Genomic DNA, 25,086 nt, shown 5'->3' on the forward strand with positions numbered 1-25,086 from the left:
GTGGTTAGAAAAGAATTGGTCCCGCCTGCCACCCAAAAACTTTTGTGGAACAGGGTTTTTGTTTGCCATACGCAAACTTCTGTGGGAGGGTCAAGGGCACATTGAGAAATACATGTGTGATTATATGCAAATAAGAAGGCCATCCCCAAAATGTTATTGCCTCTGGATGGCAAGTAACTTTTTTTCTTGTACTTTTTTTTAATTTCCAAATTTTCTACACTGAGTTTCTTATGTAGTAAAACAACAATTAATGTTTAAAAGACTGATGAGAACAGACATCCTCTATTTTTGCCAAACTGGTTTTTTCTTCTGGAGCTGACTGAGTACAAGCACTTGCTTGTCCCAGCCATTGGCTCTCTGTGCAAGCAAGCACTGTGGCCCTGCCTGCCACCATGGACAGCAATCAGGGAAGGGTGAAAGGGCAAGGTCTGGGCCAGGCCAGGGCTCCGGGAGTACATTCAACCCGAAGCTGGCTGCTTCTGAAGGCATTACTGGGGAAACGCAAAAACATTTCTAAATTTTTCTGTTCCTTCCCCACCTCCAATTTAAGCCCTGAATCATCACGTAAAGCAGTCACTTGCTCCTTAGTCCTTTTAAACATTCATTTATTTACTGTACAAAATATTTACACTATTGCTGCAACTGTCCGGCCCTTTTGTCTGGCCTGACAAATTTGCAGCAGCAGGGCTTGGTCTCTGCTGAAGCTCTAGAAACATGCTGACATCTTCCTTGGTGTTCACTTGGTGCCTGGTCTCCTCTGAAGAGACTAAAGGCCAGGAGGTTAGCTGGCTCCCCAAGCATCTGGGTTACAAGGGCATAAATAAAACAACTGGCCAAAATAAGAAACGTGAATAGAAAACTGCTCAAGAAGTAACAGACACTCTTCCTTCTCTCCGACATGGCGTACCTCTCCCCACACTGGCTAGTTCCAAAGCAGGATTAGAAAAAAAGGTCAAAGGAAAGGCCTAAAGAGCAAAGATACTTTTGAATAGTTAGGAGAGAGAGGGTAAACCAGAAGAACAGAAAACCACAACCGTACCAAAGGGTTTTGTTAAACAAAGACCCTGGGGCTAAGGACCACTGCAGGACGCAGCTGGGCTGCAATGGTACCCAGGAAGCTCTGAAAAGTGCTATGACTAGAGCTTAAACGGACAGATCTAACCAATAAAATCAACTTGAGCTCCAGCATGAGTCTCTGGAGAGGAGAATGCAGAATCCAGAAGAGAAACAACAGCCAAAGACAGCAGAACCAACCCACGTGCCCCCCAGCTGGAAACCCTCTCTGGGCCCGAGGGGCAGCCTCATGTTTCCCGGGGGATGATGAAACTTGCCTGTACATATCCCATAGGAAAACACCGGGGCAGGCAGCAGCACCTTGTCCTGGTCCCTGAGGACAGCAGTGACCGTGTGGCATGGAGGACCCTGGGGTACAGAGGCCCTGATGCTTGATCCTAGACCCCAAGGATGCGTGAGGTCGGCACCCATGCCAAGAAGGACAAATGACAACTGCGAAGGAGTGAGGTCAGGCAGGAATTGTAGCAGCTCAGGAAGGCTTGTTCCTCGTGATCTCTGGGAACAGGAGGGCTCAGGCGTGCTTCCAGGAGGCCAAGGCACTGCTGCAAGTCCCGCCTCATCTCTGGACTCTTTGTACTTGCTGGTTTTGGCAATAAAGATGGCTTGTAGATACTCTCAGAGTCCCACTGGGAATGGTAGCTTGCAGCAAAGCCTTCTTAGAAACAGAAATTTGGGAATTCAGTGAGATTTTGAGTCTTGAAAACGTCTTCATTCAAATCGTAATGAAAAAGGTTGCTGTCATCTTCCAAGAAACAGCTGCAGGTTCTCTTCAATCATCACGTAACAGTGAACCTAACTTACCTCCCTCCCTCCTTAGCTGCCCTTGCTGGTAACTGATGGAGTGACAGGAAGTAACTGGGACAGCTAGGTGTTTATTTATCATCTGATGTATCTCCTCTATGTGTGTTCCCTGTGTCCTGACCCTAAGGACCTGTGAGGAGCAGTTAAGTTACTGATTCCTTTTCCCTTGCCTTAGTGCTGCCAGGGAACACCAAGCAAAGAGAGAACCAGGGATCGGTGGCATGCTATCGTACTGTTCCAATCTCTTGCTCCAAAAGTTTCTTCAACAGAAATCTAAAGAACCCCCAGCTCTTAGCAGACTGCACAAGCTGGAGGTGAGTGGCCGAGCCCAGCCACACCTCAGTGTAAAGAACAAACTCAGGGACAAGCATCAGTAGTCTTCAAGCCAGCCACGTGCCTAGACATGCCCCATAACCCTAAAGGAGAATCACATTCAGCACTGCAGGCAACAGCCCAGCTATCTTTCACATTCTTAGGTCTGTCTATCTCACAGGCTTATACTCAAGAAAAAGCTTATTAGGGAGTTCTTCTTTGTGGATTAATGATCATTTCCAGAAACGCTTGCAAGGAAAGCTCCTTTTCCAGTTCTGACACCACAGAAAAGATCCTTTTGTGCTATCAGTCACCATGAGAGGTAGTCCAGTGCCACTCCGGCTACTGAGAGCTTCTAAGAACCAAGTGTAAGCACAGCAGCATGGCCCTCCTCTCGTGACTGAGCGAGTTGCTCAGATTATGTACCTGCCAAAGTGGCCTGGTGGGGGGAGATGGGAAAGGAGGGGGCGAGGGAAAGACAAGGCTTGTAGGTGACTGAATACTCCAGACACTGGACAGCACGCAGCAGCTTCTGGCTGATGGTTCTGTGTATGTTAGGGTCAGTGGTTATGTCTGTTATGTGCACCCGGATGCTCCAGAAAGCACGGGAGCCAAGTGGACGGCAAGAGAGTGGTCAGAGCATGCCAAAGCCCTCGCAGCCCTCACTGATGGCCAGCTGCAGCATCCTGTGCACCTCTTCATATGAGTCATATGTAGGGAGGCACAGCTGGTTGAAACTGGAAGGCCAAGGGGAGAGAAGTGATTAACTCACACCACCAGAAACACTGGCAAGGGCTGGAAAGATAATCCCCCGTGACAGCATGCACCAGGCAGTCAGATACCCACCACGTGTGTGCAGTTGGTAGCGTGCTATGGGTCGGAGTGGCAATAATCTGGAATGAGGGACAGAGGGCGGCAAAGCCTCCGGGTGGTAGCTGAGACGAGCCTGTTGTGAACTGAAGCAGCCGAGCCAACTCCTCCTGCGTCAAACTGGAAACCACAGTCCAAAACCACCGCATGACCTGGCGGGGAGAGCACAAGGTTGGGGTCACACCTATGTGCAGCTTAGGATGTGACCCCTGGGGGAAGGAACAGGATATCCTGAAGTGGGGGTGGGCCCCAGTTACTGCACGCAGGTAGGAACGGCTAGAGTCGACAACCTCTTTAAAAGGAATTGATATTGTTACACGGTCAGGAGTGTAGTCGCTGATTACTTGGTTCTATTTCTCTGCCTTTCCAATGTATTGCCTCTGCGGCAGCAGCATGACAGCCCTTAGGGACCAGGGTTCCCGTCTGCCTGGATGACCACCTGCCCTTCCCACATATAGCACTTTCCCACATATATCCCAGTTGATATGTCTGCTTCTCCGACTACTCGACTTTTTCCTTCTGAAACTTTTTCCTTACAAGACAGCACAAATTCGACTAAAAGAAATTTGGCCCACTTACCTTTTCTCTGAAATGCCACGAGCCACCAACGACCACCGCATGAGCTTTGAAGTCAGACACACTGATGTCTCCAGTCCCACACATCAGCAGCTGGAGAATAGTCAGGTGTTACTAGGATAGTCAGAGGGGCAAAGTCCCACCATAAGGTCAAAATATGTTAACATGCAAAATGTGGAATACAGAAAACACCAAGAAAGAGACATAAGGTGAGGTCATAATGCCAGAATACTGCTTTAGGAAAATCAATTATAATAGGCCAATGGTTCCTAACCAGTGCGGGAAAAATCACACAGCTTAAAAAAAAAAAAAAAAAAGATAGACAGACAGATGCCTATGGCCTTACCCCAGACCTATTGAATCAGAATCTCTAGGGACAGGTTACAAGCTTGTGTATTTTGAAAAAGTTTCCCAAGGGCTTCTGATGCGCACCCCTAATTAAGAACTGCTGCTATATATTATTTTGAATTGAAACAGAGGACAGAAAGGGAACCAAGTATTTACTGTCTGCTCTGGATGTGGCCTGGGAATACCAGGGGCAAAAGCAGGCCCTTCCCCTTTCATGAAGACCCCCAGCCCCATTTATGAATTTGCTAGATGGCCTTTCCTTTTTCCCCGGATCCATCCTTCTTTTCTGGATTGAACTTCTACTACCATCCCTTCAGCCCTGCCTCTACTTGGTCAGATAAATGAAAAAGAATGCCAAAAAATGACAACATTAATGACATCAGAACCCTAAACATCTTGTTGATGTTCTAATTTGGTTCAAGATCCAGCAAGTTACTTAGCAGACTCTAAGTACTCATCCAAGAGCTATAAAGAATGAAACAACCTAATCAAAGAAAAGAAAAGCCCAAATTAAGCCTGAGAAGCTTGGCTCCTTCAAAAAGAACTTGCTAAGCTAATGAGTAACTAAGAGCAGAATGGGGAACAACCGTTAAGAGACTGCGTCCTCCCTCCTATGCACTTTATGAATTGTTACAAATGCTTTGCTTCAGGGTAAAACAAATTACACCAGAAGCTGTTCCTCAGCCCAGAAAATGACAGCAAGAGGTGACAGGTCTGTCAGAAACTTCAGGCTGAGAGATGGAGAGTTCATTATTCAGATTGCATATCTAAAGGTACAAAACGTGTTGAAAATTGCATGAGACTTTGATTCTTGTTCTCGAAGCCAATTCAATTAACAAGAATAAAAACTGTGCAAGACGACCTGAAACTACTTTTTGTTTCCCCATTTTTAAAGAAGAACTTCCTCCCTGTAGGAAATAGTTTACAGAAACATGCCCCTCATAAAGGCTACGGGAAGTTAAAACTAAAGCTAGTAACTTGCATTGTGTATATCATCTGTGAGCAGCAGGTAAAAGCAAACTGGTTTTATTTTTTATCTATACCTGAAGTTCATGGAACTTCAATTTTGCTAATTATAGCAAGGTATTTACCATCTTATAGCCGCATTTTGGGTGCTACAGGATCTAAAATAAGAATATATTAACTATATAGTGTTGTAACACAAAGCTGTGAAACGCATCACATCTTTTGGTTTGTTTCCTTCACTAGAATGTAGCTCTATGAGGACAGGGACTTGGTCTTGTTCTTTCCTAGCTCCCCAGTTCTTCAAAAGCACATGGCATATAGAAGACACTCAATAAACAGTCTCTGAACAAATAAATTCTATTATTCCCTTAAATCAACTTTAAAGGTCATAGGATTTACAAAGACTGTACAGGATACCAACATTCTTTACTACTTGACAGTATCAATAATATTTGAGGAATAAATATTAATTATTACTATTCATAATTAGTAATTTGCTGATTCCTAATTTTCACATTCAAATTTTTTAAAAGCTGGAGAAAGGGTCCATGCATGGAAGAGTGACAAAGGTAAAACCAACACTTAAAGGGCTTTCCTACTGCATCTCATAACAGAAGGTGCAGTAATCCAGTTCCTGTGGGCATAATAAAAAACAAGCCAAGAACAGGGGGTGTCAATTGTATGCACTTACCTCAAGCTCATTCTCATCAAAAATAGCTAAAAGGTTCTCAGGGACCAACTCATTCAGGCCTGAAACAAAGTAGCCAAGTTAAAGCCATATCCACACCATGGGTACAAGTATTTTCACCTCAAAGCCAAGAGTAGACAGGATCCCACCTTTTAGGAAATGTTCCACTTCCTCTTTCACTTGACTGGCCAGCCGATACTGGGCCAGCAAATTTAAATAGAAGATTTTATTCGTGTTGGTGACTGGGGTTTGAGCTCCACCTGTCATAAGTTCTACGACCTGAAAGAAGAGGCAAAAGACAGGGAGAGGATGTGGACTGGAGTTTATGAGATGACATCTGCCCAGTATGTCCCACAAACACAGCATTATTGAACTCCACCATGGTCACAAGCTCCTGCTGTGCGTTCAGGTTTTCAACACACTTGGTTTTATTTAGTTACTAAGCTTAAGGTTTCCTACTGCTATTGCTATATATTCTCCTCGCTACTGTTTCTGAAGTGGGTCTCTCAGTAAGTCTCCTCTGACCTGGTCAAACAGTGGTGATGCAACAGGAAGATATTATGGTTCCTTGTTAGCAATATTTTAACATTTCTATGATCCAAAATTGAACCATTACTGACCTCTTCTCTTAAACCCCTGAGCCAATTGAGAATAAATAAAACCATATAAGTAGTGAAGAAGTCTTCTCAGGTCTCAAAAATTCTAAGATGGGCATAGATGTTCCCTACATTCTTCTATTTCCAACGTGAGTCAATGGAAAAAGCCACGGCTTGATACTTGGAGACTAACTTGCTACAGGATTTCAGTCACTTAGATATTTGGGCTCCCCATTTTTCTATCTGCAAAGAAAAAGCTGAACTGCATGATTCTCAAATAGAATTGGCACACCCCTTCCAATAAATGGCCCCTAAGGGAGCTTTGAGGAAGCCCTGAAGTACAGTTTAATGACACAACCCCAGAAAACCTGTGTACAATGACCATGGTTGTCTTCATAGGTGAGTAGTGAAGGCCTCCATTTAGTTACAAGATCAGATTTTAAGGTCCTGACGACAGCATGGTAGGGACGGAACTTTGCTCCAGAGCAAGGATTCTCAATGGATCTAAACGTGTAAGACTTTTTTCTGTTACTGTGCACAATTCTGGATATTTTTATTTTATGTGTGTAAGCATTTCTAACTAGTAGCCTAAGTAGTAAATTACTAAGATTTAGTATTCATATTAAATCCATTTAAAATCAGTACTCCCCTAGGCCTGTGGACCCTAATTCAGTACTCCACTGACTCTAGACACCTTGCAGTGCTGGGTCAGGAAGACAGGCTCCGCCCACACACGTGCAAAGGCCGTCAGCTGGGATCCCCACAATGTTCACAAAGGTATCTGATTATCAGTTCAGTGCTATCAGTGATCACAAATTTTCAGTCATCGCTATTTTGCTTTCAATTATTTATAACTGCAACTTTAGCTTCATCGTTACCATTTGATATTATTTAACCCCAGGATGTAAACAAAACCACATTTGCATCAGAAATACTTTTGGCCATTAATTTTCTAGTAAAAAGTTTAAAAATATATACACACAGTCTTAAAATAGGAGTCATCTACATCCCTGCCCCTAATGTTAAGAAAGACACTGTCATCCCTTCCAAAGCTGCTTGTGCAGTGACACTTCACTATCACTTAGTTTCTTCTCTACTGGAAAGTAGGAATGGGTGGGATGGATGGGTGTACGTGCCTTTGGCTCCACTTAAATAGGCCAAGACCATACAGTGTGGGATGCAGTGCCCCAAAGCTATGCTCTCCAGTATGGTTGTCACTAGTCACATGTGGTTAGTTAGAAATTCAGTTATTTGCTCACACCAGCCACATTCTGGGCGCTCAAAAGCACAAACAGAGAACACTTCCATCATTGCAGAAAGTTATACTAGAGAGCCCTGCTCTAGAGAAGGCTGGGAAATGGGACCCACAGGCTTCAGTTCTCTTTCTCACCTTATCCAATTGACCTGATTTGTTATATTTCTCTTCTGCAAAGACCAGCTCCATCTCACTCATGTCATTGTTGAGGATGAAACAAACTTTAGATTTGTAGAATTCTGGGTCATCTGTTTCAAAGTACTGAGGAGACAGAAAGACACAGAACAGAACATGACTACTCTTACCCAGAAACGAAATTTGTAACTGCTTGGAACCACTTACCCATTCAACCTTAAGAATAATAAGCTGAGGGTGGAGAGATTCCAGAGTTAATGGCCAGGGGCCTTAGTAGAAAATGCACACCTAAGAGTTACCTTGTAATGCATGCGCAGTCCTATGATTTGGGCCAAGAAAGAACGGGTGAAGCGAGCTCGGACCAACTGCTTGTAGGCTCCTCCTAGAGAGGACTCATAGAGACACTTGCCCACCAGGCGCCCTGCAAACTCATACATCTTTAGGCGCAGATGAGCGGGGCGATTAGGGTTGGGATGCACCTGTCAAAGAGAAAGATTAAAAGGCCCTGGGCCATTTTTCTTCAAGCCTAGTTCTGTGAAGATCCTCCCTCCCCAACTCTATCCCAAGGGAGCAAGAATTTCAGCGTTAAGATCAAAGAGCCCATCCAAATGGCATTAGTTGTTTGGCAGCCACCATTGAATAATTCAAAGTGATTGGACGGGGCTTCCCTGGTGGTGCAGTGGTTGGGAATCCGCCTGCCAATGCAGGGGACATGGGTTCGAGCCCTAGTTCGGGAAGATCCCATATGCCGCGGAACACCTAAGCCCGTGCGTCACAACTACTGAGCCTGCGCTCTAGAGCCTGTGAGTCACAATTACTGAGCATGTGTGCCACAACTACTGAAGCCCCCATGCCTAGAGCCCGTGCTCCACAACAAGAGAAGCTACTGCAATGAGAAGCTCGTGCACCGCAACAAAGAGTAGCCCCCACTCACCGCAACTAGAGAAAGCCCGCGCGCAGCAACGAAGACCCAGCACAGCCATAAATAAATAAATAAATAAATAAATTTTTTTAAAAAAGTGATTGGAGGATAAAGGGCAAAGATGGACTTACATTAAATTGAAGAATCTTATATTTATTTCATGGTCCCTGGCTGCAAACGGAAGTTAATCACTGGGTGATATAATGCCTTTTCCCTAAACCAGAACTTCTTTCAGCCAAAGTCTACTTGTCTACTCCACCTAGTCAAAGATCTCGTACAGGGGCTTCCCTGGTGGCACAGTGGTTAAGAATCCACCTGCCAATGCAGGAGACATGGTTCAAGACCTGGTCCAGGAAGATCCCACATGCCGTGAAGCAACGAAGCCCACACACCACAACGACTGTAGAGCCTGTGAGCCACAACTACTGAAGCCCGCGTGCCTAGAGCCCGTGCTCCGCAACAAGAGAAGCCACCACAATGAGAAGCCTGTGCACCGCAACGAACAGTAGCCCCCGCTCTCCACAACTACAGAAAAGCCCGTGCACAGCAAGGAAGACCCAACACAGCCAAAAATAAATAAATAAAATAAATAAATTAAAAAAAAAGAGAGAGATCTTGTACAGCATTCAATTGCTTCAGGTATGTTTTGAGAAAAGTGGCTTAATTATTAAAACACTAAGGAGTAGAACAGCCACTGTATTATAATGCTTTTAAGTTAAATATTCATCTGTCTGCATTTTCTCTTATTTTACAGATGAAATAATGAAGGCAAAGAGGAGGGAGGCAATCTGATTAGTTCAAACTCTATTAGTCTCTTCATTATAACACAATCCACATTTTCCTCCCACCCACGTGGAAGTCACAGACTCACTAATGCTTGGTTGGTGTCACTGAATCGGGTGAAGAGCTGATTGGTGGTGTCAAATAGTGCTTTGCAGATTAGCTCAAACCATTCCCGGCGAGGCCCTCCCCAGTCCAGAGCTGGAAAGTATAATAAAAATAAAAAGTGACCCTGGCCCACCACCTCTTATCACTTTTGTTCATTTATTCATCATTTTATACTCTCCGATCCTTACTTCCTGCATTCCACCACCTTGGTGTCCCCCATTCCATCCCACCTCAGCTATGGACTTGTATTGAAATCCCCTCTTTCTGTAGGATTAAAGGTATTCTGATCACTAAGCTAATGCCTCCTAGTGTGGGGATACAGATCAGAGAGCCTAGGAAACTGACATTTCTCTACAAAGGTTACTTTACCCTTCTGCTTCAAACTCTCCCTCCAAGTCCCTGTATGTATGTGCTTTACAAGGTCTACCAAGCTATTAGCCATTAAACGCCACCCTTTTTGTCTTGACTCATGACTTCTTTTTCCCAGGGAAAAAGAAGCTGGGGCAGGGGTGGCGAGTATGTGTAGGGGGGTTGTTTTTGTTTTTGTGCATGTGGGGTAAGGACACAAGGAGGAGTGGGAAGGAGAGTTAAAAAAGATGAATATGAAATTTCAAAACTGACCTTCTTCGTCCTGAAAAACCACTTCAAAGTTCTTGCTCCAATCTGAGATGGAGAAATTCCGAGTGGCTTTCAGAGACTGAAAAGCAGTGAGAGAAAAAGAAGGGAAACTGTCAGAACACTGGCCGGTATCTCTTGGGTATTAAAGACAAAAACACAAGAACATTGCCATTGTCCATATAATAACCACAAGTACCTGGAGGCAGTATATTACTCATAAATAAGTTTTAATACCACCATCTTATATTTATTTATTTATTTTTAATTTATTATTATTATTTTTTTGCGGTACGCGGGCCTCTCACTGTTGTGGCCTCTCCCGTTGCGGAGCACAGGCTCCAGACACGCAGGCTCAGCGGCCATGGCTCACGGGCCCAGCCGCTCCGCGGCATGTGGGATCTTCCCGGACCGGGGCACGAACCCATGTCCCCTGCATCAGCAGGCGGACTCTCAACCACTGTGCCACCAGGGAAGCCCACCATCTTACATTTAAAATGTAAATATCTCCAGAAGAAATCTAAAATTAAAAAAATAATCCAATTCATATTTACACCATTGCCTTACTGGAAAGTTGAAACTTCTTTTTTTTAAATAATCCTCATTTTATTAATGAGAAAACTCTTAAATAAAGAAGTAACAATGGCTCAGATCAGTAAGCTGTCAGCAAGAGAACCAAGGAGTCTTGGTTTTCAGTAAAGTACAGTCTATCCGCTAGACATTTTTAGCCACAAGGCTAGGTTCAGACAGGAAGCCATGCCACAAGGAGAATGTGGCTGAGAAAAGGGGTTTCCAGCAGCACCTACCAGAGCTAAATAACACAAACACTTTCTGGACAGGGACCAAGGCCTTCTCATTCTCAAGGAACGTAAGAACTATGCCAGTGTCTATGTAATGGAGTCAGACACACATCAGGTGTTCCTTTTCCATCAGGCCAGAGTGACAACAAAAATCATTTCCAGGCTTCCCTGGTGGTGCAGTGGTCAAGAGTCCGCCTGCCGATGCAGGGGACACGGGTTCGTGCCCCAGTCCGGGAAGATCCCACATGCCGCAGAGCGGCTGGGCCCATGAGCCATGGCCACTGAGCCTGCGCGTCTGGAGCCTGTGCTCCGCAACAGGAGAGGCCACAACAGCGAGAGGCCCACATACCGCAAAAAAAAAAAAAAAAAAAAAAATCATTTCCTTTTAATCCCACAAGAGCTCTTCTATTCCTGGGATTCAATAACAAGAACTTTCTTCTATAACAACAACTTAACACCTGCCCTTAATGCTTTTAAGTTAAATAGTCATCTGTCTGCATCTTCTCTTATTTTACAGATGAAGTAATGAAGGCAAAGAGGAGGGAAGCAATCTGATTAGTCCAAACTAGTAAGAGTTCCATGAAATTGTTCAGGAGCTAGTTCAGTCTGATTTTAAAGCCAATGTGTCAACTAGTCTCTCCTTTCGATAACATACCTCCAACAAATCTGCCCCAAATTCTGTACAATCAAATGCACAGAACACCGTCTTTAATACATTTAAAGAAGACAGAGATGTGGGTTTCATAAAAAAGATAACCTGCAGAATATAACCAAATATCACAGAGGTTTCTAGTTGGAAACTTTTGACAGGGATGAAACTTTACGCACCGATTCCAACAAGGCATGTCTGCTGACCTTCAGGGTGACTTTGGAATGTGGTCTTTTCATATGTACCTGCCGAAGCTCTCTCTGGAAAAAGTTCACCTTGTCCTGAAAGGTCTCAGAGCCTCCTAAGGAGCAGCAAGATCCATCATGATTACAGCCTCATTATAAGACACCTGTGCAGGCCACCTCTACACCCTCAGGCATCCAGATATCTGGGGTCAGTGCCTACCCCATCAGAATCCCTGTCCAAACTCACCTAGGTTTTTATGGAGTGAGCGGATGAACGTGGCCGCTAGGATGTTCCTCTCCTTACAGCTGAGCTCCACAGGAGGCTGAATGCCATCATCCACCACCAGTGTGAGCAGCTTATGGACAGGGTCAGGGCCAAGGTATGAAAACTAACAAAAGGAAAAGGAAAAAAAGAAAAGGAGTTAATCTATAAAGCCCCCAAATCCAGCAAAAACCCTTCACATCCCTACCCTTCTGACCAACCAACAAAAACAAGTTAAGCCTGTTTTCCCCAAGTAAGTACCTACCAGGAGTACATCTCCTTGTTTTTCACCTCAGTGCTCTATGATTCAGATTTTATTTTAAATTACTCGAGTCACAGAGACCACTTTTAGTTAGGATCACAGGCAACACTACAGACTTTCCAACATAAAATATAAGAAGGGTGAAAGCAGGAAGGATGCGTAAAATAGCAAATGAGCACCTGAATAGGTTGGGCAAACTGGCTGGGGGAAAATGATTTGCCTTTAGATTCCAAAAGCTCAGAAGAGTTTTTAAAAAAAACCCACTTTAAAAAAATTAAAAAAAATTTTTTAATAGATGAGACTACTGGTGCTAAAAGAGCTGTCTTTGGCACGCTGGGAAGCCAAGCTCAGGTCAGAGTTACCAGCACCCTCTCCATTAACTTAGTCTTAGGGACAAAAGGTAACTGTTGAAGTATTCTGACTTGCTACCAATTGCTGTTTCTGTTGGCACGTGTCCTCCTAGAACTACATCCTTCACGAGGAGGTAACAACTCCTTCTTTATTTGGCAATAAATCCTGTGGGCACAATGAGAACTTCCAGAAACACCAAAAGTCCTTCAAGGAAAAAAGAAAAGGTTGAGATGTTGGAGGCTGAAGCCTGCTCTACACGAACCGGATGTAAGGTTCAACTTACTTTTGTTCCTGGGCACACTCGGAAGGTATAAAGGCGCCAGGGAATGATTTTCAGGTAGAACTCCTTCACTGAGAATTGCTGGAGGACCAACATATAGAAAATGAAGTGAATGATAAATAAAGAGGTTCTATTTGGGTATAATAATTCAAATATCAGTCCCCATCTACATTTCTCATGGTAACCCTTTTCCTCTCTGAACAAAGAAGATAATTTAGGACTGAAATCAAATAGAAAACATCAACTCTATCTTAAAATAGGCAAATTTAAAGTATTATTCTCACCATGCAATTTCACACAGATATTTCATAATCTTAATACTCAAGTCTTACTACCATTTCCAAATATCTGAGAACAGGTTTTCACTTTATAAGTAGATAACATTTCACCTAGAAACAATCAAAATCTCCTTCTGTTTAGCCAGATGCTCTCAGAGAGACTTCTTCCAAGTCAGTGGACAGGGAACACCAGTGGCCCACGCCCACTGCTTTATCTCTATTTGAATGGCACCAAGGATTTGCTGGGGAAGAGGGGGTGGGGGATGGGAGGAGTCTCATACAAAAAAGTTCAGAAAAAATCCTTTATGTCAGAATAAAAAGAGGTCTGTTGCCATTTACAATAAAAGAAAAGACAATGCAATAACTTTTTAATCTAAAAAAAACCCCTGGGCTTCCCTGGTGGTGCAGTGGTTGAGAGTCCACCTGCCGATGCAGGGGACACAGGTTCGTGCCCCGGTCTGGGAAGATCCCACATGCCACGGAGCGGCTGGGCCTGTGAGCCATGGCCATTGGGCCTGCGCGTCCGGAGCCTGTGCTCCACAGCGGGAGAGGCCACAAGAGTGAGAGGCCCGCGTACCGCAAAAAAAAAAAAAAACCCTGTGGGGCTTCCCTGGTGGGGTAGTGGTTAACAATCTGCCTGCCGGGACGCGGGTTCAAGCGCTGGTCCGGGAAGATCCCACATGCTGCGGAGCAACTAAGCCCACGTGCCACAACTACTGAGCCTGTGCTCTAGAGCCTGAAAGCCACAACTACTAAGCCCGCGTGCCACACTACTGAAGCCTGTACGCCTAGAGCCCGTGCTCCGCAACAAAGAGAGTAGCCCTCACTCGCCACAACTAGAGAAAGCCCCTGTGCGGCAATGAAGACCCAAAACAGCCAAAAACAAATGAATAAAATAAACATTGAAAAATAAATAAATAAATAAAAATTAAAAACCCTGTCATCTGAACATGTAGGTCAGATTTTTTTCTTGATTTTTAAAGAACTCTTCATTAAAGAAAATTTCAAACACATACTAAAGAAGAGAAAACAGTGCAATGAAGTCATCACCAGCTTCAACAATTATCACAGCCAATCTTGTTTTATCTCTACCTCACCATTTCCCTCTTTGCCATTCCCCCAGGCCAAATTAAGGCTAGATTTTTAAATGATGAATAGTACATAGTGAAGTGTTCTAAAGTAGAACAGAATTAGAGCTCAGTTTTGGTCATGCAATTAAAGGAATGTAATGGGATGTTTCAAGAGTCTCATTTTTCTGAGGTCTGTATGAATAAGCAAAATACAAATACTAAAAAAGAAAACCCCTAAGACAAAGCGCCTCTTAGCTCAGGGGCCTTGGGAAGTTCACCTCCTTGTCTCTGCCAAAATTTCTCTATTCCAATCCTGCACATGGATCATGACATCTGTTGTGTTTTCACAAATCACAGAATGAAAGATCAAATTGTTCTGAAATAGTACAAGGGTCCAACAGTAATTTTTACACTAGTGAGAAATCGTTAATGGTTAAAAGTACCTTTCTTTAAAACTCTGAGAGCCATGCCTTGAAAAATCTTCCTAGAAGCAATCAAACAGCAGAACGCCACAGGTGCTCTGAAATCCCAAGGCACAGACTCTCTAGACAGAGATGTAATCCAGCCAAACCAGACATGGGCAACAGAAGAGGAGGCACGGCCTTCTGCTCAACTTGAAGGAGCCTCCTCAGTATCCCTGAACCCCAACACGGCAATCATCTCGCTCTGATTCTCAGACTGTTGCTTTGTGGATTTTGTAACCAAGTACCAATTACAAGCAGGCTCGGGCAGGGGGCAAGAATGGGAGTTCCAACCTTTGGTGACACGTAGCAGTACACCTTCTTCGGTTTCTTCACCTTCTCAGGGGTGTGACACTCAGAGGGTGAGTCTTCATCTTCTTCCTCCAGAGCCGTGGAGGGCCGGCGCTGGGCAGAGCTTGTGTGCATGGGCGGGAGGTGCCACGGCGTGCTGGTGCAGTTGGCAGCATTATACAGATAAGCTTCAAAGTAAATGCTCACTCCTGAGGTGGACACATTGCGTTCGACAATATTCTTCTCATTCTCTGAAGTAAAACAAGGAATAAGGTTTAAAGTGCAAGACAGGGGAGAGAGTTACCTATCACTAGACCTTTAGTCCACAGGGCTCTAAACCAAGTTTGGCTCAAATATCTAATATTTGTGGGGTTGGTCAGAAGAGTGCAGACATGCAAAGAACAAGGGGCCTAAGAAGAGGACTAAATCACAGCTCTTCTCTCAACTCACCACTTAGGACAATAATGTCAAATTCGCCATTATTGATTGGCTGGTCTTGGTACGAAATGCAGGCATGGAAGCAGCCTCGAGAATGCAGGGTGAGCCGCAAGAACACCTGGCAGGTCTGCCGGTTGGATGTCACTGACTTCTCAAATGAGACACCAGTGCTCTCTTCTTCCGGAGGACCGAGCTACAGGAGGAAAACAAAGCATCACCAACCATACATAATTTTCCCTGTTTGCACAGTAATTTACTCTCTACAAAGAACTTTCCTATCAACGAGCTAATCGAAGTCTCACAGTTACTAATGAGATAGGTATTGTCAGATGAAGGAAGGCAGGCACAACAGTCAGGGAGAAGGAGATGGATGGAAGTGAACTAGAGAGGGTGAGAGTGACAGGTGGGAGCACGCAGGGCAAGACGGGAGCCTGCTTACCTCATGAATGGACAGACTGTAATTGTGCTCATCTCTCAAGGACGTGGAATTGTTGGTAGGGTTGTCATACTCATCTCGGGGCACTATTTGAAGAGTGTGTGGCTGCCCACAGGTCAACACGAGAGTAGAAAAATGGCACACGATTTTGGTCTTGGAAGGAACCACCATTCCTGGAACAAAGACAATGGAACATAACGTCAGAGAGGTGATTTTTAGGGCACAAAGATCTACTCAGTCAGTGAGTCCTAAAAAGCTGGGTGCCTGCCCAGTTCCTAGGGATAAACAATACCATTATGAGGCAGAGAAAAAGAAAGAAAACAAAGAGATTAATTCAAATGAACTTTTGGGAACTCATTTTTACAAATTCCTAACCACTGCAAGCACTAAACAAAATGACAGAAAAACTTGGAGAAAACAGAACTGAGAGTTATAGATATAGTACCAAGCACCCCCCCGGGAGCCTACAAGTGAAGCAGGCCTTAAAAATAAGTGAATAATTGCAAAATAAACAAACAAACTTGAAGTATTTAGGTGCAAATCTAACAAAACACGTATAAGACTTGTATGTTGAAAACTACAAAACGCCGATTAAAGAAATAAATTCAGGACCTCCCTGGTGGTGCAGTGGTTAAGAACTCGCCTGCCAATGCAGGGAATATGGGTTCAAACCCTGGTCCGGGAAGATTCCACATGCCGTGGAGCAACTAAGCCTGTTCGCCACAACTACTGAGCCCACGTGCCACAACTACTGAAGCTCGCATGCCTAGAGCCCGTGCTCCGCAACAAGAGAAGCCACCTCAATGAGAAGCCCACGCACTGCAACGAAGAGTAGCCCTCGCTCGCCACAGCTTGAGAAAACCCGCGCGCGGCAACGAAGACCCTATGCAGCCAAAAATAAATAAATAAAATTAATTAGTTAAAAAAAAAAGAAATTCAGAGGCATACCATGTTTATGAATTCGAAGACTCAACATAGCAAAGATGTCAATTCTTCCCAAATGATATATAATTTTCACACAATTCTTATCAAAATCTCAGCAAGATTTTTTGGTAGATTTAGACAGTATTATTCTAAAATTTATATGGAAAGGCAAAGGATCTAGAATAGCTAAAACAATTATAAAAAAGAAGAGTAAAGTGGAAAGAGTCAGTTTATTCGATTTCAAGACTTATGACATAGCTGTGTAATTAAGATTCTGGTATTGATGGAGGGACAGACACACAGATCAATGGTATAGAACAAAGAACCCACAAATAGATCCCCACAAATATGCCCAACTGATCCCTGACAAAGGTGCAAAAGCAATGTAATAGGGGAAAGCTAGCCTTTTCAACAAAAGATGCTGGAGCAACTGGATATTTATAAGAAAAAAAAATCTTGACCTAGTATACAAAAGTTAACTAAAAATGGATCACGACCTTAAATATTAAATATAAAACTAGGAAACTTTTAGAAAAAAAACATAGGAGAATATCCTTGGAATCTAGGACTAGTCAAAGAGTTCTCAGATACCAAAATCATGATCCATAAAAAGAAAACAATAAATTGACTTCATCAAAACTGAAAAGTCTTGCTCTGTGAAAGACCCTGTTAAGGGGATGAAAAGGAAAGCTAAAGCTTGAGAGAAAATATTTGCAAACCACATTTCTAACAAAGGACTTAAAGAACTCTCAAAACTCAATAGTAAAAAACAAAAAATACATTTAGAAAATGGGTGAAAGACATGAAAAGATATTTCATCAAAAAGGGCACACAGAGGGCAAATAAGCATATAAAAACATGTTCAACATTGTTAACCACTAGGGATATGCAAATTAAAACCACCATTTATAATGGCCCCAAACTGGAAACAACCCAGATGTTCTTTAACTGGTGAATGGTTAAACAAAGTATGGTATATTCACACCAAGAAATACTACCCAGCTATAAAAAGGAACCAACTACTGATATACTCAACCTGGATGAATCTCCAGAGAAATATGCTGAGTGAAAAAAAGGTATGTTCACCAAAAGGTTACATATTGTTATGATCCCATTTATATAATATTCTTGAAATGGCAAAATTACAGAAATGGAGCACAGATTAGTGGGCTGCCAGGGGTTAAAAAACAGGTGGGTGAGGGAGGGAAAGTGGGTGTGGCTGTCAAAAGGCAACATGAAGGATCTTTGCGGTGATGGAAATGTTCTGTGTCTTGACTGCATCCATGTCAATAACCTGGCTGTGATACTGTACTTTAGTTCTGTAAGATGTCACCACTGGGAAAAGTGGGTCAAGGTACAGAGCATCTCTCTGTATTATCTCTTACAACTGTAGGAGAATCTACAGTCATGTCAAAATAAATAGTTCAGTTTTAGTTTAAAAAGAAAAGGGCTGGTACACATTATAAGGATATGAACTGTTCTCCACTGGCGGCAGGAGGCAAGGTGATGCTAATTCGTGTGGAAAGGAGCCTGTGAGTGAGTCACTGAAGCAAAGGAGGAAATACCTGGAGAGGGAGAAGGCTTGGGAGCCACCTTGTCCGGAGGCTTCCTCTGTTATAAGAGAAAGAAAACTGAGGACCTTTCATGCAAACATATGCAAATCTTCTCAAGGCCCCTCTTGTTATGGTTTGACTCCCAAAGTGGACACCAACCTGGCTAGTATCTAATGACACCGTCAAAAGGAAGCCAAGGCAGGGCAAACAGGGCAGCCAGGGTCTCAGCACACTAAATGGTATGTTGTAGAACCAGGAGTCAGAGATTATACTTTTAGGCTTTAAAGCCCATGAACATCTATCGTCTGGCACAAAGGACCACAAGGGGGTAAAAAAAGTTGAGACAGAGGCCTCAGTTCTTAAGATGCTAGAAGCCTGGGCAGACACTCTTCAGTAAGAAGTAAAACACATACTGGCAGCAAGGGTAGGATTAGGGTGCTTTTACTTGAAAAGGTTTCAAAAATCAGAAGACTTTACCTTTGGTCTATTCTGGCACCCTTACCCCTTAAGAACTTACCCGGCTGAGGACACAGCAATTCCACTCCTAGAGAAATGAAAACATATGTGCACACAAAAACTGTACACAAATGTTCACATCAGCATTATTCATGGTAGTCAAAAGCGAAAACGACCCAAATGTCCATCAACTGATGAATGGATAAATAAAATGTGGCATATCCATATAATGTAATATTATTTATCAATAAAAGAAATGAGGTACTGATTCATGCTATAGCATGGACAAACCTCAAAAGCATTATGCTAAGTGCAACAAGCCAGTCACAAACGGCCACATATGTTATGATCACGCTTTTATGCAATGTAAATGGTAGAGTAGTACCCAGAGTATGCAAATCCACAGAGGCAGATCAGTGGTTACCTAGGGAGAAGGGATTTGGGGAAAATATGGAGTGACCTGGGTACAGGGTGATGGGGTGATGATGAAAATGTTCTAAAATTGACTGTGGTGATGGTTATACAAGTCTACAAATTTTTAAAACCACTAAATTGTGTATTTTAAATGTATGAATTATATAGCATGTGAATTAAATCTCAACAAAGGCACTGTTTAAGAAAAGAAGAAGAAGAAAGGAAAAGAAAAAGGAAGAAAGGAATGGAGGGAGAGAAAGAAAGAAAAAACAACCTACCAGGCTGAAAAATCTTGTAGTAGGGACTATAGGCCACGTTTAATCCACCAAGCTTCACTGAGATTTCGTACCGCCCAGCCCTGCGCACAGTGAAGGCCACCTTGACCACGTTGGAACTGGGCTCCTGCAGGACTTCCTGGGTCACTGGAATTTCCACTGCTAGCTCAACATGAGAGATGTGAACTCTTAGTCCTACGGGCCGATGTGCGGGAAAGGGCTGCCCGTTCTTATAGAATAACTGTGGTGGAGAGAAGAGGGACACCCATTATCGAGCAGGGGGAGAAAATCGTTTCTTGTGTTACCTGAGAGAGTGTGGGGAGGGAGGAGGTGACTGGTAAATCCCTGTATCCACCCACTCCTACAGTCCTGCTCACACAAGAGGGAACAAATTCTCTCAGTGCTTCAAAGAAAACCGTTAAGTTACAAACAAATTCTTAATGTATTCTGAGGAAACAGGTAAAATACGCCATTGAGTCCATTTCAACTTGACACTTCTGAACCACAGATGCTGCCTACCCTGTCTTACTTGCCCCTTTTTTTTTTATTATATTATCACTGCTAACCCAAACGTAAAGGTAAGTCAGTGGGTACCACTGGCACTGAGTGAACAAAAGCACTAGGCAGGGCTAGTGGGGTTCAGACTATGGAGCTAAGCACAAGGCTGCAGTGGAGAAGCCATTGCAGGGGGCAGCAAACTTTCTGCAGAGGGCCAGAGAGTAATGCTGTTGGTATGCGGGTCATACACAGTTAGTTACTCAACTGTGGTTAACTCTTCAAACGTGAAAGCATCCATAGGCAGTACAGGAAGATGAATAGGTGCGGCTGTGTTCCAGTAAGTCTGTATTTATAGAAGCAGGAAGTGGGCCTGATTTGGCCCTTGGGCCATGGTTTGCCAACCCCTAATCTGTAACACCTACTCTTTTCAGCAATATTCTTCTCATTTTGAAAATGTAACATTAAGCTTTATACTTCTTCCAAGCTAAGCACCTATTAAACCAAAACGATAGAGAAATGTGTGACTCTTCAGATGCCCACAATTCCCAAGTTCCTGGGGGGTGGGGGTGGGGAGGTGTTGGAGAACATGAACGTTTCAGGCCAGCACCACCAACAGACTGAACTGGATTCTGGAAGGCAACTGACTCAGAAACCCCAGTGAGTACGGAGACAGAAACATTCCCTTACATGCACTCGGAAGGCCATGCTGTGGCCCACCTCATACGGGTCCTTCCAATCCCAGGAGACTTTGCAAGACCGGGGATCCAGGTAATTTCCCCGCACGTAGTCATATATAGTCCGGTCCCCTCGGCGTTCTCGGTCCTCATTCTGGAGGAAGCTGACTACACGTGCGGCAAGCTCAAAGAGGAACTTAATTGTGAAGAAGAATGCAACCACAGACACCGTGATGCCACCTATGTAAAAGAGAGAACACACACACCACCCGCCAGTTACACATTACAGCTTCTCACCGTGGAACAGGCCAGACATCTGTCAAGCAAGAATTCCAAAGACACCCTCTACTGGGTCACTACCTCTGTCGGTGAAGAGAGGAACTTCCATAGCAGGGTCCTCGGACCAAATCCCACCCACTGCCTGTTTTTGTAAATAAAATTCTACTGAAACACAGCCCCACCCACTTATTTACTGTTGTCTAGGGCTGCTTTTGCCCTAAAGCCGCAGAGTTCAGTAGCTGTGACAGAGACTGTATGGCCTGGGAAGCTGAAAATATTTACTACTCTTTGGCCCTTTACAGAAAAAGATTACCAACCCTTGTTCTACACCATGGTCCACATACGATGCCTACCCCCAACCTCCCGTCACGTACTGGGGTCCTAACATAGTAAAAAGAATGCGCACTCTACTCTCTCCATTTGGAAGCCTTGCCCTTCCTTGGTCACTTGGCAAAAGCCCTCCCAAATCCCTGCCACAGTTAGAGGTTCCTTCTTCTGGGCTCCCTCAAACGCCCGTGCATTCATTCATCTATTATAACTTTTCTCCCCCTTCATGTTAGGAACTCCATGGAGGCAGATTTTTGCCTTATTCGACTTTGACTCAACAGGAAACAGCATCTGGCACTGGCCATAATTACTCAATAAATATTTCTCAAATGAATGAATTCCACTGCCAACTCTGTGAAGGTACATTCTGGCATGCCTGGAAATACTGCTAAGTCTATTTTCAAGGAGAAAGGGGGAGGTAAGGAGGCAAAAAATGATATAAGCAACCCTAACAAAGAAATAAGAGAGAGCTCTTTCTATAACGTACCAATAACGTAAAACATCAGGTCCCTTCAATGCCAACAGACAGCCGAGGATCACAGCTGCAGCTGCAAAAGAAAACTTGTTTAGTTTTTCCTCTAACTCTTCCTTACAGCTGTCTCAGAGAGAGACAAAGCAGAGCATGTGGCTTGAGCCTACCATCTCCAGCCTTACTATCCCTGCTCTCTCTCTAGCTTGACAGGTGCCCTACAACATTTCAGAGAAAGAGAGACCATCATTCCCCCTAAAGACTTCCAGTCTACCAACCACCCTAGGAATACCACAAACAGCCACTTCTAATTACAAAATGTAATAGCATGGCTTTCATCTTCTTGGATCCAGGGCCCCAAGACAGTTTACCTCCCCATGCAAAGTGGTACTAATTTACACAGGCAAGGAAGATAATGGAGTCACTTTCCCCTTATGTTTGCCTTCTGGAAGTAATTCATCTACGTAGAAATAGTTATATAAAATGTTTAAAAGGATTATTATCATCATGTTGGCATTATGTAATTAAAATGAACTCTGGGTCATCCTAATAATAAGCAATGGGCATGTAAGAGAAACCATTTTCTTTTGCTGTTACCAATCAGACAAACTAATGGGCCCTGTGGAAGATGAGCTCAGCAGAGAGGCCAAGGAGAGGAAGGAAGCAAAGGAGGAGACTGTACTTCTCATCCTAAGTGATGCCTGCCAAAGTCAGAACAACTCAAATAGGGGCCAGAGTCTGAGGGAAAACTTCCACTGCTATTAGACTTATCTCCAGAATAAGACTTCAATCTTATTACTCATTTGAACCACCCACGGTACTGCCAAGGAAAAATGCAATGCACACTGACATTCCTATCTTATCACTGAGTTTTGACCTTAGCATAGACTGTACATGCTCTCCAACCCACAATGCACTAAATTCATTCTTTCTTTTCAAGTCAATATACATTAAGGTTATCAATGTTATCTCAACCCAGCACCTTTTATCAGCACTAATATATAACTTAGAGACAAGACAGCTGAAAATTTCTATGCTCAGATTTGGGAGGGACCAAAACAACTTTTTTTTTTTTCCAACCAAGTGTGCTTTTATGTCTCATTATGCTGGGAAAATTTAAGAGAAAGAGTGACCAAAAATGGCCATTAGATCCTTTGATAACAATATATCCAACGGAATCCATAGGGAGTAGGTAATTTGAGGAATGACCATGTCAAGTTTCATAGAAATCCCTATTTAGACTGGTGTCCAAAGTCCTACCAGAAAGGAAATCCACACAGGGAACATGAGCACTGTCGAGACACGTGAATTAAGCTGCTCTCCAAAGGGTCTGTTACAGAGGACAATATACTAGCTCAATATTTGAGATCACGACTAGTGAGCTTCCTTCCCAAACAAGAATCTCCTCTCCTGGGACCCTATGCTGAACAGCTGCTATGACCTCTCAAAAAGCAACTCTCTGTGCCTTACAGGATATACTAGGTGACCGGGTGGAACCAAACCCAGCAGTTTAATCGTCTTAAATACTCCCTCAGTTGGACGTCATTCAATCTGATCCTGGACGTGAACATTTAGCCCTCAGCAAAGTTACAGCACTCAGTAGAAAATGAAGTATGTGTAGGTGATGTTACAGACTTGTGGTCTTCAGTCTCATACTCCTTAGAGGAATGGAGCAATGCTCAATTTATGGCACACATCATGAGGGCTGGGAAAATTCCTAGGTACTGTCTCTGACAACCACAACAACCTTTTCTGTGAGAGGCAGCTGACAAGCAGTAAGTCAGAGCCTGGAGACCAGTTCCAGGGCTGCAACTGTGTGACCTGTCTAAGCTTCAGAATTCTCATGGCCGTAAAAAGAGATGAAGTTTAATAATTTCTACGACACCATCTCCTTTAGTGTGATAAGACTTCAATATAACTCTCCACAGCCATCAGGACTCTCAAATCAAGCAGTAGAGCAAAGAGAATAATATAGAAGATGAGGGCATGACTAGACTAGAGCTAGACTACCTGGGTTCAAATCCGTTCTCTGCCACTCACAGGGTAACCACAGACAACTTATTTAATCTCTCTATAATCTGCCAGTTTCCCTATCCATCAAATGGGGCTAATATCTGTGTGTACCTCACTGGGGTGTTGTGAGGATGAAAAGAGTTAACACATGTAAACAGCCTAGGATGGTGGCTGGCACACAGTGAGTTCTCAGTTTTAATTATTATTATAATTATTATCAGTAGTAGTAGCAGCATCACTACTCCTTTGTTTCAGAGCCAGTAAGAAACTGAGGGAACCTCTCTATTGGTCCCCACTTCATTCAATGAGAAATGCATCAGAACTAGAAAGGGCAAGGCTTCTCTTACCATACTTAAAATCTCTGCCTATGTGGGAGTTCTTTAAACTTTTCTAATTTTATGTCTGAAAACTTTTATAATGAAGGGTTAAAAAATTAATACTAAAATAACTCATCCAACAAATACTGAGTACCTACTTACTATGCCAGGTACTGGGGGAACAGTGTGGAACAGCCATAGTCTTGGGCCTCGTGGCTGATAATAATGAACTTGACCTTGTTAAGTCCTGGTCCATTTTTTCCCCATTCACTTGTCACTCAACCAAATCATCACCACTGATCTAGATCACCTAGACCTTTTCCAAAAGGCCAATTCTACATTTCTACTCCAATTCCCTTTATTATTTAAAACTCAGCATACCAATTGATACTTTTTCCCAAACTCTCCTCTCTTCTCTGTGGAGCCTCCTTGTGATCAGGGAGTTAGCTCTGTCAATTCATCACTCATTGATGTGACCTTTATAAGCCGTCCCACTTCTCTATGATACCTCTCCAAAAAACTCCCCAGCAATACTTACCCATCTCTCAATTTTACCCATGGTCACATTCTAAACTTGCCTTCCTTCTGCATTTTCCTCCTTTCTGGATGCCGTCACAAAGCTTCCATGCCTTTGTCTTGGACTACAGGGTTTCCTTTTAGGGTGACCCCTCAAATCACTTTTATTCCAGATCCACCTCTTCTGTAGGCATTTTCTGTCCTCTCACTGTACCTGCCGTGCCTTCTCTGCCCTCTGCTCCCACCCCACCTCACAGTAGTAAACCCATAACTTACAACCCCCTTATTGAGCCACTTACCACAGGCCAAACAATGTACTAGGTGTTTTACACGTTAGCCCAAGTAATTGTCACCAATACAACTTGGTAAATAAGCATTATTATTCTTATTTTAGAGACTTGGGAAAAAAAAAAAAAAAAACCCTAGGCTTAGAGAAGTTGACTTGCTGGACATCTCCCAGCAGGTTAAGTGACTCAAGCCTGTCTAACTCTGAAGCCCAGTGTTCTTAACCTCATATAACAGTGAATCATGAAAAAGAATGGAGTCATAGGGATAATGAAGT

General features: G+C 43.5%; 2 protein-coding genes across 6 annotated transcripts in view; one reads left to right on the plus strand and one right to left on the minus strand.

Moving 5' to 3' along the window:
• FCF1 (FCF1 rRNA-processing protein) overlaps positions 1 to 25,086 on the plus strand; it is a 239,062-nt gene that overhangs the window by 174,054 nt on the left and 39,922 nt on the right. For 2 of the 3 annotated variants that reach the window (XM_081229452.1, XM_081229455.1), the window contains exon 1: positions 23,246 to 23,249. The exons of the other annotated variant lie outside the window; for it this stretch is intronic. In XM_081229452.1, the coding sequence (XP_081085578.1) occupies positions 23,248 to 23,249 (2 nt within the window). In that variant the 5' untranslated portion in view covers positions 23,246 to 23,247. Of the gene's footprint in view, positions 1 to 23,245; positions 23,250 to 25,086 lie in introns of those variants that run through there. 3 annotated transcript variants of the gene reach the window in all.
• The window catches only part of AREL1 (apoptosis resistant E3 ubiquitin protein ligase 1), a 42,809-nt gene continuing 18,265 nt past the window's right edge, over positions 543 to 25,086 (minus strand). Inside the window, exons 3-20 of one of the 3 annotated variants that reach the window (XM_081229450.1) lie at positions 21,697 to 21,757; positions 20,617 to 20,843; positions 19,435 to 19,672; positions 15,813 to 15,982; positions 15,386 to 15,566; positions 14,939 to 15,186; positions 12,839 to 12,916; positions 11,928 to 12,069; positions 11,675 to 11,796; positions 10,053 to 10,128; positions 9,415 to 9,524; positions 7,921 to 8,100; positions 7,622 to 7,747; positions 5,785 to 5,914; positions 5,639 to 5,697; positions 3,637 to 3,726; positions 3,034 to 3,209; positions 543 to 2,924 (exon numbers count right to left, since the gene is read on the minus strand). In XM_081229450.1, the coding sequence (XP_081085576.1) occupies positions 2,822 to 2,924; positions 3,034 to 3,209; positions 3,637 to 3,726; positions 5,639 to 5,697; positions 5,785 to 5,914; positions 7,622 to 7,747; positions 7,921 to 8,100; positions 9,415 to 9,524; positions 10,053 to 10,128; positions 11,675 to 11,796; positions 11,928 to 12,069; positions 12,839 to 12,916; positions 14,939 to 15,186; positions 15,386 to 15,566; positions 15,813 to 15,982; positions 19,435 to 19,672; positions 20,617 to 20,843; positions 21,697 to 21,712 (2,472 nt within the window). In that variant the 5' untranslated portion in view covers positions 21,713 to 21,757 and the 3' untranslated portion in view covers positions 543 to 2,821. The remainder of the gene's footprint in view (positions 2,925 to 3,033; positions 3,210 to 3,636; positions 3,727 to 5,638; positions 5,698 to 5,784; positions 5,915 to 7,621; positions 7,748 to 7,920; positions 8,101 to 9,414; positions 9,525 to 10,052; positions 10,129 to 11,674; positions 11,797 to 11,927; positions 12,070 to 12,838; positions 12,917 to 14,938; positions 15,187 to 15,385; positions 15,567 to 15,812; positions 15,983 to 19,434; positions 19,673 to 20,616; positions 20,844 to 21,696; positions 21,758 to 25,086) is intronic. The other 2 variants (XM_081229451.1, XM_081229449.1) reach the window with 2 other exon arrangements.

Source organism: Mesoplodon bidens, assembly GCF_964165515.1.
Source record: "Mesoplodon bidens genome assembly, chromosome: 3".
In the NCBI taxonomy this organism is placed as follows: Eukaryota; Metazoa; Chordata; class Mammalia; order Artiodactyla; family Ziphiidae; genus Mesoplodon; species Mesoplodon bidens.